We start from the raw sequence: 14,181 nt of genomic DNA on the forward strand, positions 1-14,181 counted from the left end.
AGAGAGCTAAATACAAACCCAACAGATGACTTTCTGATCACATCCAAACTGTAATTATGGCATATCCCTAACACCAATCCCAGAGCCCCAGAAAACATCATCCAGATGATAGGTTTTTGGAGAGTAAGGGTCTGTGCCAAGTACAGAGAGAAATTCCATAACTGAACACAATGACTCTAAAAAAGCTTAAAATACCTTAAATACCGGGGCACCTGGGTGGCTCAGTTGGTTGAGCGACTGCCTTCGGCTCAGGTCATGATCCTGGAGTCCCGGGATCGAGTCCCGCATCGGGCTCCCTGCTCGGCAGGGAGCCCGCTTCTCCCTCTGACCCTCCCCCCTCTCATGTGCTCTCTCTCTCTCTTTCTTTCTGTCTCAAATAAATAAATAAAATCTTTAAAAAAAAAAAAATACCTTAAATACCAGTAAACCTTTATGATTCCCAATGACATTTTCTTATGGGTCAAACTGACTGCATAGCCAAACCCTAGAACAGTATTCCATAAGCTATTCAAATTATGATTCACTCACTATTTTCTGAGCACCTACTATATGACAGGAATAATGCCAGGCACTGGGGCAAAAATAAACGAGGTGTTCGTGGAGCTAATAATCTTACTGAATCTTACTATAAGTGCAATGGGAAGTCTTTAATGGTTTTTAAGGAGATGACTTGCTTTACCTTTTTTTTTCCCCCAAAGATTTTTTTTTTTAATTAAGTTTTACGCCTAAACTGGGGCTTGAACTCAAGACCCCAAGATCAAGAGTTGCATGCTCCACCGATTGAGCCAGCCAAGTGCCCCTGCTTTGCCTTTTATTAAGATCGCTGTGCAGGGGGCACCTGGGTGGCTCAGTCAGTTAATCGTCTGAGTCCAACTCTTTTTTTTTTAAATTCTTTTTTTTTTTTAAGATTTTATTTATTTATTTGACAGAAAAAGACACAGTGCGAGAGAGGGAACACAAGCAGGGGGAGTGGGAGAGGGAGAAGCAGGCTTCCCGCTGAGCAGGGAGCCCGATGTGGGACTCGATCCCAGGACCCTGGGATCATGACCTGAGCCGAAGGCAGACGCTCAACGACTGAGCCACCCAGGCGCCCCGAGCCTTCTTTTTTTTTTTTTTTAAGATTTTATTTATTTGAGAGAGAGAAAGAGAGCAGAAGAGGGGGAGCGGCAGGCAGAGGGAGAGGGAGAAGCAGGCTTCCCGCCGAGCAGGGAGCCCGACGCGGGGCTCGATCCCAGGACCCCGGGACCATGACCTGAGCCGAAGGCAGACGCTTAACGACTGAGCCACCCAGGCGCCCCTGAGTCCAGCTCTTGATTTCAGCTCAGGTCATGATCTCAGGGTCCTGGGATCAAGCCCCGCATCGGGCTCTGCACTCAGCACGGAATCTACTTGTCCCTCTCCCTCTGCTCCTCCCCCCACTCTCTCTTCCTCTAAAACAAAATCTTAAAAAAAAAAAATTAATGTGGGATAGGTAGAGCATATATTGGAGGGGAAGAGTAGAAGCAGGGAGACCAATTAAGAACTACTCTAGTGGCCTAGGCCAAAGATTACAGTAACTTAGTTGTAAAACTGAAGCAAGGGAGACTATAAAGTAGATTCGGGATTATTTTGGAAACAGAACGGACAGGACACAGTAACGGAATAGGTGTGGGAAATGAGGGAAGTGCAAGAACCATGGATGAAGCCCAGGTCTCTGGCTTGAAGTACAATTCCTGAGACGAGGAAGACTCAGAAGCGTCAGGGGTTTATGGAGGTAAAGAGTACAGGTTGGGCCACGTGAAGCTTGAGATGTGATTCACAAGTGGAGACAGGACTTCCTCAACTGTGATCATCACTCCTCTCCAGCTCTTCCCAATTAACTCTGCCTCTCCTCCAGGGTAACTCTAAGGATGGCTTCCCGCAGGCTGGAGCCAGTCCCACACCACCTCTTAGAGAGAGCTATCACAGCACTGCTCACTGCTCAAGGGCCACCATCTCCCAGAGCCTGACCCAGAACTCAGGGCTCATCTTCGCTCTGCTCTTCCCAAATAGACCACCGGGTCGTGATAGAGCGTTTCTGGAAGGTAACTTGGCATACCACTAACATTTAAACCACTCCTACCCTTTTTTTTTTTAAGATTTTATTTATTTATTTGAGACAGAGAGAATGAGAGACAGAGAGCATGAGAGGGAGGAAGGTCAGAGGGAGAAGCAGACCCCCTGCCGAGCAGGGAGCCCGATGCGGGACTCGATCCAGGGACTCCAGGGTCATGACCTGAGCCGAAGGCAGTCGCTTAACCAACTGAGCCACCCAGGCACCCCCATTCCTACCCTTTGACTAGGTAATTCCACTCCTGGATATCAAGCATATACATAAGTGTACAACCTAGCAAAGGTACAACACTTAATCACAACGCCGTTTTCTAGCGGAGACAAACCAACCATCTTAATGTCCATCAACACATGACCGGTTAATTACGGAACAGCTATAAAATGGGATACTTCACAGTAAGGTAGATTCATACGGGAAAACTTTAAAGAGTTGTAACTGGAGAACAGAAAATAGCAAAATAATGCATACGATAACTAAACTTTTGCTTATATTTGAAGAAATATACAAGATGTTAAGAATGGTCATTTCTGGGGAATGGGACTTTTTGGGGGGATGGAATTATAACAGACTTCTGTTCCCCACATTTCCTATGTCTACAACATTTGCCATTTTTACAATATATGCACTCTTTTGAAAACAAGAAACAAAAATTGCAATGTTACCTGAATTAGCACAGATCCTACACACCTCCTAGAGCCATGGGATGGGCTCAAATGAGTTTAGCATACAGGTTTCTAAGTTTAGCAAACTGGTTAACATCAACCAGAATGGCCAATACACATGGCCCTTTACATTGTATTCTGTGTATGTATTATTCGGTCTCTAACCAATCATTATTACACACTTTCTATGTGCCAGATATTCTGTTCTTCCCCAGGGATACCAGGGAAGACAGCTACAATTCTAGCCCACTAGAAACCAACTCCCCAGTGGGGTGGTGGAGGCAAGAAACAGGTGATTTCAATCTCATGTGGTGAGTGCTGTGGAGAAGCCAGATTGTACAAGGGGAGAACCTAGCAGTGTTAACTTAGTGGTGCTTGGGGTTAGTGAGTGGGGAAGGAGGCGGCTTTCTGAAGAAGTTTAAAGTTGAGATCTAAGACCTCAAGCATGATTGGTCCTTGCCAGGTAAAGAGGTAGAGAAAGTAGAGGAAAATTATGGGCAACAGGAAACTTAGCATATGCAAAGGCGAAAAGGCAAGAGAAAATATGGAGGATTTTTGGAAAATTCAAAGGGTTGTTAAAAGAAGGAGAGAAAATTAGGGGCCACAATGCAAAGGACCTTATAAAGGATCCTCCAAAAAATACTGGGAAAATCACTAGAGGGTGTTAAATGGTAGGGGGGAAATCACAGTGCATTTTAAAATATCACTCCAGGGTCACCTGGCTGGCTCAGTGCATACAGCATGCAACTCTTGATCTTGGGATCATGAATTCGAGTTCCACGTTGGGCTTAGAGCTTACTTAAAAAAATCACTCCAGTTATGGTCTGGAAAAGAGATCAGAGGGAGACAAGATTCACAGAGGAAGACCATTAGGCAAGACAAGGATGGTGACTTGTCTCAATTACAAAAACAGCAATAGAGATAAACGTAATTTTAAAACACTCAAGACTTGCTCACTGACAAATGGTAATTGACAGAGTCTCAACCCTGGGTAGATAGGAGAATCACCACCCCTGAAACTTTTGGGCTAGATTCCATCCAAGACCATTCAAATGTAGAGCCTCTTCGTTTTTGTTCCAGCCTCCCAAATGACAGGATAGAGTAGTAAAAATTGAGAAAGCCAGGAGTAGGTCTGGGGGGAGGGAAATGAAGGCAGAGCAGGCAACAAGATAGCCCCACCTCCCAGGTGAGCTTGACTGGTCCCACCACAACAGACCATTCATAACCTCATGCCCTCCTGAGATGGGCAACCAGAGTCCTCATCCCTGCACACTGCACCTGTGAAGTTTTATTTAGAAAGAGCATCCCGGACAGCCACGAGGAAGGAATTATCAGCGCTGAGAGAATCATCAGCTGAGCCTTTGGGGTAATAATATGAGGAAACCCATGTTGAAGAGCTTCCATGTAAATGGTATTCCTTCATTCACTTACAGATGGCCCATTAACAGCTGCCTGTCCTCACTCTGGCTCTTCCTCACCAGAGATGGATGGGAAAAATGACACACTGGGGATGCAGAGGAGGCTTAATCGGTGGCATTCTGGGCTGAAACCAGTTCCTGAGAGAGAGCAGCAGAACCAGTATTCCCGTCCAGATTCTCTGTGCTTAGGTATAGTGAGGAGAAAGAAATCAGCATATATAATCTATCCTCCTATAATTTTATACTTTTTCCTTAAAGAGAAACATTCCCGTTGAGAAATTCCAGGCCTAACGCAAATGAACTCATTGAAACGGTGGTTTATCCTCACATAGGCAAGGCCAGCCAAAACCCATCAGGGCGAAGCAGAAGCAGCCCCACGCGAGTAAGGAGCCCAGAGGGTAAGTGCAAAGACCAGGAGGGGATGAGCTTTGCTCTGTTCTTGTTTGAGGCACCAGCAGCCTCTAAGTCACTGCCCCATTGGCAGGAGCCCCGGAGGCGCAGTTAGGAAAGGCTCTGCCACTTCACTCAACTTTGAACTCAATTGCTTAACTCAAATTCTAACAAGTGGGATCCCCTACTGACTCCACCATCACCCAGGACAACAACCCGTTCCCACTTGGCAACCTCACTCTACTGGGAGATCTGAAAAGTCCAGGAAGTAGGAGAAAGCATGGTAGGTGCAGAGGTGGGCACTGTTCAGTGAGAGCAGACTGCCAAATGCAATCCTCAACAGGAAAATAGCAGTAACAAAAAAGTACAGCACCCTATTAAGGGAAGCATCACAATGTCAGCTGCCAGCCCTAGGGCAGAGCCAAGATTTGATTTAAAAACCAGTTCGGGAAAGGCAAGATCCTGAATCACACACACCTATAAGAGCCGTTTCTGGTCACAGGTTTCCCTGGCATTCAAAACAGTGTATGCAAAGAGCGAATCCTAACACAAATTATGGACTTTAATTGATCAGCATTGGCTCTCCCATTGTAACCAATGCATGGCACTAATGTAAGATGGTGGTAAGAGGGAAACGTGCTAAGTGTGATGAGGAGGTTCAGGGGCCCCGTTTGCTGCTCATCGCTCTGCTGACAGGGCTCAGACTGAGCCAGAACATGCCACTTTGGCATGAGGATTATTTTGATCTGAAGGCAACCCAGGCCACCAGACTCAGGAAAAGCTTTTCTCCTCCCCCTTAACTGCCTAAAAGAACTTAAAAAGGTGATCTGTGCCAAGAAGCGAGTTATTACCAGAGATCACTTTTATAAGGAGAGACCTAAGCTGCATGGCAAGGAAAACATTTGCGTACCAAACATTTGTTCCTCTCACCTTCCTGTGAATTGTCTTCCTCCCCCCCCCCAAGGAGCCCCAGAGCTTTGGATGCATGGAAGCCTAGGAGTCTGGCTGCCCTTAGATCTTGGATCTTTCCTCACTGCCACCCCTCCCCGCCCCACAGGAGAAATTTAAATGTTTTTCTCCTGTGAATCTGTTTTATGCCAATTATTGGACCAGCCACAGAACAGAAGAGTGAAAAGCAAAAGATTTTTCCTCTCCTATACCATAAACCTAAAACTGCTCAAAAAAAGTGTAATGAACTTTTCTGTAAATACCTCAGGCTGGATGCAGTGCTATGATAGGTCACAAAATTTTACACATGCCTCGTGTAATAATCACAACTATGAAACACATAAAAGACTGTAAGAAAATCCACAAAATCTAACTCCCAATACCCATTTTATATAGAAGAGGATGAGGTAAGGGGATTCAATGTGATTATCTTAGTGTCTCATCCAATTTTGAGTAAATATGTATTACTTTTTTTTTAGGATTGTATTTATTTATTTGAGAGTGCATGAGGGGGCGGCAGGGGGGCGGACAGAGGGAGAAGCAGACTCCCCACTGAGCAGGGAGCCCACCCCAAGATCATGACCTGAGCAGAAGGTAGCCGCTTAACCAACTGAGCCACCCAGGTGCCTCAAATATGTATCACTTTTATGATCAAAAAGAAAACAAAAATTATTTTGCAAACAATAAATGACACTGCTTTGGACATTTTTCTCTAAGTAGGATGAACTTTATTTACTTAGCACACAATTTACTTTTGGAAGTGGCGTTTTTTGTTGTTTTTTTTTTTTGGAAGATTTTACTTATTTAATTGAGAGAGACACAGCGAGAGAGGGAACACAAGCAGGGGGAGAGGGAGAAGCAGGCTTCCCGCTGAGCAAGGAGCCTGATGCGGGGCTTGATCCCAGGACCCTGAGATCATGACCTGAGCCCAAGGCAGACGCTTAATGACTGAGCCACCCAGGCGTCCCTGGAAGTGGCGTTTTACTGCTCAAGGACATTTTTCTTGTGCTATGCCAACTTACAGCCAGATCTGGTTCAAGTACAGGAATGATGTTCCTCTTGGTTTGCACAGAGGCAGCCTCCTGGCTGACAACTAAGGGGCATCCAACTCAGGGCTCTCTGGGAGAGCCTGCCCCTCCCCAAGTCACCCTAGCAATCTTTGATTCAGAGAAAACACTGGCTCAGCAGTCCCAAACCGAGCAGCATGTGGGTGCCTAGCTCAGGTATGGAGGTTTGCAATGGCCAGGTTCGGCAGCAGTTCGAATGATTAACTCATTTAACCCTCACCATAACCCCAGGAGGCTGGCAGGCCTGGTCTCCTCTATTTACAAGACAAAGCACACAGAAGGTAAGTCATTTACCCAAGGGTAGAACTGGGTTAAACCTTCAGGATGTTCTTCTACCCTCAGGCCTATAATCCTCGGTGGTAGATCGAATGGGATATTCGGAGTGGGGGAGGGGAGGGAGGCTTGGAAAATGCAGGCTACCCCAGTTCTTCCCTCTCTTCTCCAGAGCCCAGTCCTCACCTAGGGACAGCTCCCTGTGGCCCAGCCCAGCTCCAGTCACAGCTCCTACACTGGCTCATATTACCCAAGGTGGAGATGATGTGGAAAACAAAGGCAGAAGAAAAATTATTAAATTTCCTTACTACCTAGAGCCCACTCACAAGTTCTTGAAACAGGCAGAGTGACATTCCTCTAGGGACTCAACTGCCTCGATGTTAATACTTTGCTAAAGGCAAAAGGCAATCCTAGCCTGACCCTCCTCCCAACCAGGATCCTGTAAGTCTAACGTGTAAAAATTCCTTTGGAAACTTCCTTTATCTCTAAACGCCCCCAAGATACGTGTTGGTAATCATTCCCCAAGCACACGGCCCACCGATATACACCTGAAGGGTCTCATGACTAAGGTTTTATTAGACGGTAATAAATGACCTTTTCCCAACAATAGGAGCCCACTCAAGGTCCTGGAAACCTTGCTTCCAAAATTCCTTCAAGACTTAACGCTATCCGAAACCCCCTCCCAACCTGAAAGTATATAATGGGCTACTCCTCATGACCCTGGTCCAGCTCGTTCTGTCCATGGGTCCTGTCCCCGTGCTTTAATAAAACCACCTTTTCGCACCAGAGACGTCTCACGAATTCTTTCTTGGCCGTGGGCTTCGAACCCTAACGTTCTTTCCTACATCAGAGACAGACGGGGGACGGGACACACCACCCGCTCCCCATGCCTGATCGGACTGCAGGAACTCGACGCCCGGCCCTTTGAACCGGGACTATCAACCAACTGCAGGGATACTCCCTCCCACACCCCCAGCCCCCAGCCCTGCATAAAGCTGGCTGGAAGGAGCGGGGAGAAGCAGCAAAAGGGTGTTTGCAGCATAGACAGTCCAATTAGGAACTTAAGAAACTCCAATTGGAAATAGCGTTCATAGCTGAGGTGTATGCTACTTCAGGACAGACTTTCAATCCACTTAAAATCACCATTTACTGAAGGCCAAATGTGGAAAAGGCATACCTGGGACTACTGCAGCAGCAGATTATCACAGCCCCCAGCAACTCCTACTGCGGAGAGCACTGACTGCTCTTTAGATTTCTCTTCTCTCCCTGCAGTTACCATAGGTCATCGTGCTATGACCTTCACACTCACCTCTGCCCAGACTTTCCAAGCCTCCCTCGCTTTCTTCACCGTTTCTTCATAGTCAGCCACACTGGCCTAAATTAGCAAGTAGTGGGGAGACAAAGGGAAAAACAAAGGGCAGTGAGGATCCCCTTCTGAGAACACCCAAGATTTTTGGAGAAGAATTGGAGTATCTCTAGGTGACCCTCAGATTTGTAGTTTAGGACAAATTTCACAGCCAATGCTTCCCAAACACTTGTGAGAATCCAGTAAAACAGCTTAGAATCCAGCTGTGCTTTTTAAAACATTGCTCCTAGAAGCAAGGTCCATCAGCCTCATCTGGGGACAACACCGTGGGCTCTAACCCAGACTTCACAGGTTAGAATCTTCACTCAAAAACAGGTGATTCAGAAACATGGCCTTAAATGGACCCCCCCCCCCACGACTTTTCTGTTTCACCTTTTCTAGGACACCCCAACCCAAAGAGTGAGCAGTTTCTCCCAGACATTCTTAAATGTCCTATGAAAAAGAAACACTTTATTCTTGGACTGGGAGACTCCATACTGCTCTTCATCACAGGCACAAACTCCATGGGCAGTTTGTATTAAAAAAAGCAAAACCAAAAAAACTTACCTGTCGGACTCTTGCTATCGGTTCATTGTTAGCAGGACAATAGGTCGTGATAACCTTCAAACAAAAAAAAAATGAATGCTATCTACAGAAAATGAAATCCCTTCCAAAATGGGGGAACAGACCAAATGGGAAAACAGAGGAAGAAATTAAACTTAGATACCATATCCAAACTTGGAATCTTTACATTAACTTTTATTACAAATAGGTCACTTACAGAGCTTTCATTTTTGACCTAAACATTCAAAACCACTTTTTGCAAAACGCAGCTTGCCATCTAAACATTAGGTGTAAAAGCAGTAGTCTAACGTAACCCGTTACTTCACCTCTTTTTCCACAAATAACAGACCAAACTGACGAGTTTTACTTACTCTTCTGGCTCTTACTCTGCCCTGGTCAGAAGGTGAAAGAGCCAACAGTGGACAACTATGGGAAAGGCCCATCTCCACACAAATGGCAGAGATGAGAAAGAAAAAAAAAAAAAAAATCAAGGCATAGCTAGATTTTCAGGAGAGAGTAATGTATCCAGGAACCTAATGACATGGCACAGGAAAAACAGGATCCAAGTGCCAACAGAAGAGGGGATTTAGAGAATAATTAAAAGCACCTGCATCTCCTACAGTCACAGATAACCCAAAGGGCTGTTTCCTCTAACAAAGCAAGCTCATTATATCACACTCGACAAACTTTGTGGCATGTTATGTAACATTTCCTTTTTGTGTTTTTCTATAACATCTTCTCATAAAAGCTTTCTTTTGTATGCAGCTTTCAAAAAAATCTGAGCGGTAATAACCTTACCTTTCCATCCTATTCTGTAAAACACTTAATTGAGCTTTCACCGAGTGCCAGTCATGGTGTGTGGCTCTGGAAGTAAAGAAACGCTGAAAATCCTGTCCTCGAGGAAGCTCAGCACCCAACAATTTTAACAGGATTTCAGCAAGTCCGGGCTTGCAAACTCCAACAAAAGATTTCAGAAAAGACAGTATAAAACTAAGGCAGAACATTACCTGTGGACACGTCACATCAGAAGAGCCAGAGTCAAGCACAAAATTGAGATAATTTCCCAACGCTAAGCGTGTGGCACGTCTTCACTACCCATCGGAGAACTCTGCCATAAGGCTGTAAGCGTGTGTGGGAAGTTCAAGCCCTACCAGCTCCAAAATGACACTGATTTCTCCATAGCACACAAAGACCTAATAATCTAAACGCATTTTTTAAGGCACCCTACACAAGCACACGTTTACTATGTGGCTTCAAAACTTGCCACCCAGTACAACCGTGCACAGCGGCCGCGGGTGGCGGGGGGGGGGGGGGGGGGTTGGGCAGGGACCGCACCGAGGCCGCACAGATTTCCCGCACGCCCGCATACCTCTCCCCGGCCTCCCCAGCTTCCATTATACACGCCCTCGTTTTCCTCGCGGAGCCCGAGCTCCTTCAGCCAAGCGTACTGGGCCTGATTGATGAGCAGAGAGGACATGAAGGCGGCAGGCCTACTCCAAGGGCCCGAGAGCTGGCTTCCCCTCGCAAAGTGCACACACAGCTGGCGGGGAACGCGCCACATACTGAGCCCGGGACGTGCGGCGTGCGCGCGCCCCCGGGAGCGGCTGAAATAGCGCCCCGCCCCCCCGCCCGGGAGAGCCCATTGGGCAGGGCAGACCCCGCCCCCCGGAGCACGCCCCCGCCCCCGCCCCGGCCCAAGCCAGCCGGGGTCTTCCGGAGGCGCGCGGAGCTCGCCCCCGCCTGGAACCTTCCGCTAGGAGGAAGTGAGAGGGCTACTGCCATCTGCTGCAAGAGGCCGCGAAGCGCGGCTCCGGCTAGAAATTCTTTTCAGCAAAACACTGGTTCTAAAGTACCGTAGCTTAGAGCGGGGCTTTTCGGGCTGTCTCGTGCATGTAATCACCTGACCATCATTCTGCTTCGATGGCTCTGGTCTGGGGTCTGGGAATCGCCGTTTCTAACCAGCTCCCAGGTGATGCTGACGCGGTTGTGTACGTGGAGTAGCCAAGGGAGGTTTCTTCGTGGAGGGAGGGAGAGGGTTGTTTTCACTGCTTTGTTAAATTACAAATTCGAGTTTTCTAATTAATGAAAAATGTTAAATGATGATACTGCCTTCTCAATATCCTACCAGGGTATATTCTTGCTTTTGAAGAATAAAGACAGTTTTGATCAATTCCCCCTGCATTCCCCATTACTTCAATTTTCCTCTAATAGCCTTTCCACTCACTCCTCCCCCCTCCACGCTTAACCATTCCATCTCCCATCTCATTCCACAGTAACTAGGCCTACCCTATATAAGGAAAATACTAACATCTCTATCAGCATGATTTGGATGTGGGTCAAAAATATATAGGCAGGGGCGCCTGGGTGGCTGAGTCCACTGAGCATCTGACTCTTAATTTCGGCTCACATCCTGATCTGGGAGCCCTGAGATCATGTGGGGCTCCCCGCTTGTCCAGAGAGGGGGTGGTTGTCTGCTTGGGATTCTCTCTCCCTCTGCTCCTCCCCCTGCACAAGTAAGTACTCTCTCTCCCAAATAAATATTTAAATATATATATATATATATATACACACACACACACTCTCTCTCTGGGTGGTGCAGTTGGTTGAACCTCGGACTCTTGGCTTTGGGATCTGGGGTTGTGGGATGGATGGAGCCCCATGTCAGGCTCTGCACTCAGCGTGGAGTGGGGTTGGGACTCTGTCTCCCTCTCCCTCTGCCCCTCCTCCCCCCTCAAATAAATAAATTAAAAAATACACACACACACACACACACACACCACTCTGGAATCGAGTTAATAGGTCTTTCAGTGATTCCCAACATACCTTTTAAAAATATTCCTCCTAATTGCTGGTGGCTTTCCACATTGCAGCCAGACACACTAAGTCACTTTGTTTCTATGCAAAGCCTGTTTTCTTCCCACTGTGCTTTTGTCCTTTGCTATTCTCTCCACCTGTGAAACATCCATCTCTGCATTCAAGCTTGGGCTTTATCTGTTCCATCCTTATGGCTCAAATAATTTCAACAAATACTCTGGCATATCAAACACCTACCAGAAAGTATAGTATGGGCTGGATATACAGGAATGATGTTTCTGTTTGTAAATGTTACATTTTTACCTGTTCATCCTTGCATGGCTCCACAACTCTCAGCATTGTAGCAGGCTCACTGTGCACTTACATGAATGAATGAACAAATGAACCTACGAATACACCTGAGGAGCAGAAGGCGTAGACACCTTGTCCAGCACTGATAATCTACCAACAGCCCAGCTACTATCTTCATCACCCCTAGGACTGAAGCCCTAATTTCCATAGTTCTAAGTCTCAGACTCTTTTTTCCCCCTCAGACATTTAACTGAGAATTTAATTCTTCTCACTTTCTGGCTGCTAGCAAGATTCCTTATACATATATCCCAACACCACAGTCTTCCTTCTCCTCCGTTTAATTCAGAAGACATTTACAGATGCACTAAATTTTAGGAGTGATACATAATGCCCTTGAGGAAGGTTAGATTCCTTCTCTTCACTATGTCAAGTAGAGAAGTTCATGGCTGTCTCTCTAAACCAGTTCTAGCAAAAATAGACACCAGTAATCGCCTATGTTGAAAATGGAGATTACATCTCTCTCTTCTACCTCCGTTTTTCAAAACTACTTATCCCTGCCCAATAGGAGGTCAGGAAAAAATTATAAGCAATGAATTTTGATGGGGCAGAGCAGGAAGAGATAGAATTAAATGATTCATGAGAGCACATTTCATATATGAAAAAGAATTAAGTGAATCATATATAAAAGCATATATAAAAACTGCAAAGCCTCAGAGAAATGCCAATGTACTGACTAAACCCAGGGCACCTTGAAAGTATTGTATTAGAAGTGGCAAGTCTGCAAAGAGCCAATCCTGCTTTCCAAATGACTTATCAAAGGCATCATAACATGGTGATTAAAGCAAGGACTCTGGAGTCACAGCATTGTAACAAATGAACAGTGCTTATGATGTGATGTCCTCAATGAATGCTAGAAGTCTTCATTCTTCAAAGATAGCTACCAGGAGGCAGAGGGATGTGACCTGAACACTCATGCTTGCCCCAAGGCAGCAATACATTAGAGAAACCACCACAACCCAGGATACAATTTCATTTTTGCAAATGCAAAACCTGATTTGTCAGAGCATGGGGAAGTGACACTATTGCTCTGGGCAAATTCATTAATCAAGCTCACAAAGAAATGATGCTACAACTACAATGCTGGCATATTATTTTATAGGGAAAATTATCTTCAGAAAGACCAACAATTCACATCCTATAATCACTGCATTCTCTCCCAGGATACAAACTACCTATCTGGTTGTTTAATGAGCCCAGCATCAGGAGAGTTATTGATTAATAATATACGGTTCCAGCTTTTTTAAAAAAATTTTTAAAGAATTTTATTTATTTGAGAGAGAGAGAAGAGGCAGAGGGAGAGTGAGAATCCCAAGCTGACTCCACGCTGAGCACAGAACCTGTCGCTGGGCTCGATACCAGGACCTTGAGATCATGACGTGAGCCGAAACCAAGAGTCAGCCACTCAACCGACTGAGTCACCCAAGAGCCCCCGATTCCAGCTTTTTATAGCATCAGTCTAAGATAGTCTCCCCAGTGTCTGAATTAAATGATAGATTCAATGCAATCCCAATCAAACACCAGAATTGGCTAGCAGATCTCAAGTTTAAACGGAAATGCAAAGGATCTAGAATAGCCAAGACAATTTGGGGAAAAATGAACAAATTTACATTACCTAATTTTAACAATTATTATACAATTGTACAACTATTATAAACCTAAGTAATCAAGAGTGTCACATTGGTGTAAAGACAGACATAAAGATTAATGGAACAGAATAGAGAACCCAGAAATAGATTCTCACATACATAGTCAATTTTCAATAAAGGTGACAAGGAAATTCAATGGGGAAAGAATAGCCTTTTCAAGAAAAGGTACTGTATTAATCAGATATTCACATGCTAAAAAAATGAACCTTGACTTTCACTTCACATTACATATAATAATTAACTCGAACTGGACCATGGACCTAAAAGTAAGAACAAAAACTCTAAAACTTCTAGAGGAAAACAATGGAGAAATTCTTTAGGATGGGGAGCTGTTCTCTGCATTTTATAACATTTAGCTGCACCCCATACCACATAGTAAAACGTTAATTATAGCCTGAAATTTGACTCCTACCTCACACCATACAGGATCAGCTCCAAGGGGATTGCAATTCTATGTAGGAAAGATAAAACAATAAAGTTGTGTAAGAGTTAGAAGAACTGGAGTCAAGACTCAGTTTAAATAGCTTAGCTGTGTAATCTCTTTTCATTGTCAAAAAGGGATTGGACTAGGTCTTAGATCTTAAACTCACATTTCAAAAATCTATATGCAT

At 45.3% G+C, this 14,181-nt stretch overlaps 1 protein-coding gene across 2 annotated transcripts in view; it reads right to left on the bottom strand.

Annotated features, from left to right (window-relative positions):
* The window catches only part of ALDH7A1 (aldehyde dehydrogenase 7 family member A1), a 42,320-nt gene extending 31,980 nt beyond the window's left edge, over positions 1 to 10,340 (bottom strand). For both annotated transcript variants that reach the window (XM_044917178.1, XM_021701719.1), the window contains exons 1-3: positions 10,129 to 10,340; positions 8,763 to 8,816; positions 8,160 to 8,225 (exon numbers count right to left, since the gene is read on the bottom strand). In XM_044917178.1, the coding sequence (XP_044773113.1) occupies positions 8,160 to 8,225; positions 8,763 to 8,816; positions 10,129 to 10,320 (312 nt within the window). In that variant the 5' untranslated portion in view covers positions 10,321 to 10,340. The remainder of the gene's footprint in view (positions 1 to 8,159; positions 8,226 to 8,762; positions 8,817 to 10,128) is intronic.
* Between the last annotated feature and the right edge of the window lie 3,841 nt (positions 10,341 to 14,181).

The sequence above is a fragment of the Neomonachus schauinslandi genome, chromosome 7, assembly GCF_002201575.2.
Source record: "Neomonachus schauinslandi chromosome 7, ASM220157v2, whole genome shotgun sequence".
NCBI classification, from domain to species: Eukaryota; Metazoa; Chordata; class Mammalia; order Carnivora; family Phocidae; genus Neomonachus; species Neomonachus schauinslandi.